We start from the raw sequence: 1,922 nt of genomic DNA, 5'->3' as shown, positions 1-1,922 counted from the left end.
ATGTGCTGTTTTAGAAACAATGAGACGCGATTCCGATGCCAAAAACGCAAGAGAAAATAGAAGATTGAGAGTGAAGTGTTGGAGAAGATTGATTGCGAGAATATCATTGAAGATTTTATCTCCAAGAACCCTAAAAAAATGATGTTGTTCAAATAAACATTATGCAACCCGAAGTGGAATAGGTATGCTTCTTAATTTATATCCAATTTTCTTACTCCGTATAAGATGTTAAGACATGTACACTATATTTGTTGAATAGTTCAAATTTTCTTGTAAGATAGAGGGCCCATTTTAGAGTTTCGCACAGGGCCCTGGATTTCGCCGGCCCGGCCCTGGTGTTAGGCTTCGTGGACAGCCTTTTGGCATACGTGTGTGGATCACATAAGCACCCAGCTCTTTATCTTCGAATTTGTGGATTGAATTTTCTATACATTTTCCTTATAGGAAAAACGAAAAGCAACACACGGGTGGTACAAACGTAGATAATGTTTGTAGATAGTAACGGCATGTTCATCCACACGGTGGTCCAGCAGAGAGACCCATAATTCGAGAACTCTGCTCCGGTGACATCTGGTGGGGCAGGACGCCAGTCCGATGCCCACGCCGGTGATCACCAACACTGCGATCTTCAGCGCCACCCGACGATCACCAAGGCGACGCGGGCGGCGATGATGATGGCGAGCGCCACCGAGACCACCCACACGCCGACCGTGACCCGCCTCCGCTCGGGCGCCACCGCCGGGTCGTCACGCCGCAGGAGGTTCTGCTTCACGAGGCAGCAGCAGAGCACCACGACGAGGTCGTAGGTGACGACCACGAAGGCGAGCTTCCGCGGGCTGCGCCGCACCTGGTACGCGTCCCACGCGAACTCGCCGGTGAGGACGAGCGACACGACCGCCAGGAACGCCCAGCGCCCCCACCCGCGCTTCTCCGGGGCCTCGCCCAGCTGCGCCGTCTGCGGCGCCGGCCGCGGCGGCGGGTCTCGAGCCACCGGGAAGGACGTTGCCGCTTCGATATCCATGTGCGCCGCCGCAGACGGCGGGTCTCGCGCCACCGGGGAGGACTTCGCCGCTTCGATATCCATGTGCGCTGGTGGTGGGCAAGGTCGTCGTGAGGTCGAGCTGCTGCTGCTGCCGATGTATAGCTGGGTGGACGGAGTGCGGACGCGCTGTGTTGAGCTCTACATGACCACATGAGCAGCGCCTGCCTTTTATACTCGGACAGGGTAGCCGGTTTTGTGGAAGAAGCAGAAAAGACCCACCTTCTAGGAAGAAGCATAGAAAAAAGAGGCAAACATTCAAGCGCGTTTTCCGGTTTCTCCCCGGGTCCCAGGGGTAGTCAACAGCTACACTTGCTGATTTCTCAACGAGTGGTAGCTAACCTACTAGCTCCGTTTCAAGGAGTAAGACGTTCTTGTTTTATGTGTTTTTTATTTGATCAAAAATTACTTGAAATATATAAAGGTTATTTATATGAAATCTTTCTATTTTTAGTAGGTGATCCTATTTTCCTGCACATGCAAGATATCCACCTCATTAAGCATCACTGAGCAATCATAACCTGCCACCTAAGCAATTTTCCCACGTAATCATGTACATGACCCATGTAGCCATGTACTACTACCGTTATTTCCCCTTCCAAACCATGTATTGTGTCCTCTATCATGATTCACCTTCCCCATTAGTATAATATTGATTCACCTCCACATTAGAGCAGCATTTAAACTCCCGTGTGATTAAGATCCCACTAATTCCACGGAACTTAGAGAGGCAGCTATCCACGGAACAGACTATCGGCATGATCCTTGAGGAGTTCAGCCTTTGGAGGGCTGCGAGAAGTATGGAGCGGAGAGTCATATCGCGAGAGTAGGTCTTAGAGTTTTGTGGGTGGTGTGCGTGGGTGAGCCAAGGGTAGATGTCCGC

The 1,922-nt window shown here is 51.2% G+C and overlaps 1 protein-coding gene across 1 annotated transcript; it reads right to left on the bottom strand.

The window, feature by feature from the left end:
• Positions 1–373: 373 nt before the first annotated feature.
• LOC127341596 (uncharacterized) lies at positions 374–1,213 on the bottom strand. The gene has a single exon (XM_071827985.1). The coding sequence runs from the start codon at positions 1,082–1,084 to the stop codon at positions 629–631; it is 456 nt and encodes a 151-aa protein (XP_071684086.1). The 5' UTR covers positions 1,085–1,213; the 3' UTR covers positions 374–628.
• Positions 1,214–1,922: the final 709 nt, after the last annotated feature.

The sequence above is a fragment of the Lolium perenne genome, chromosome 3 (genome assembly GCF_019359855.2).
Source record: "Lolium perenne isolate Kyuss_39 chromosome 3, Kyuss_2.0, whole genome shotgun sequence".
Classification (NCBI taxonomy): Eukaryota; Viridiplantae; Streptophyta; class Magnoliopsida; order Poales; family Poaceae; genus Lolium; species Lolium perenne.
This window is presented reverse-complemented; position numbering and strand designations above follow the sequence as displayed.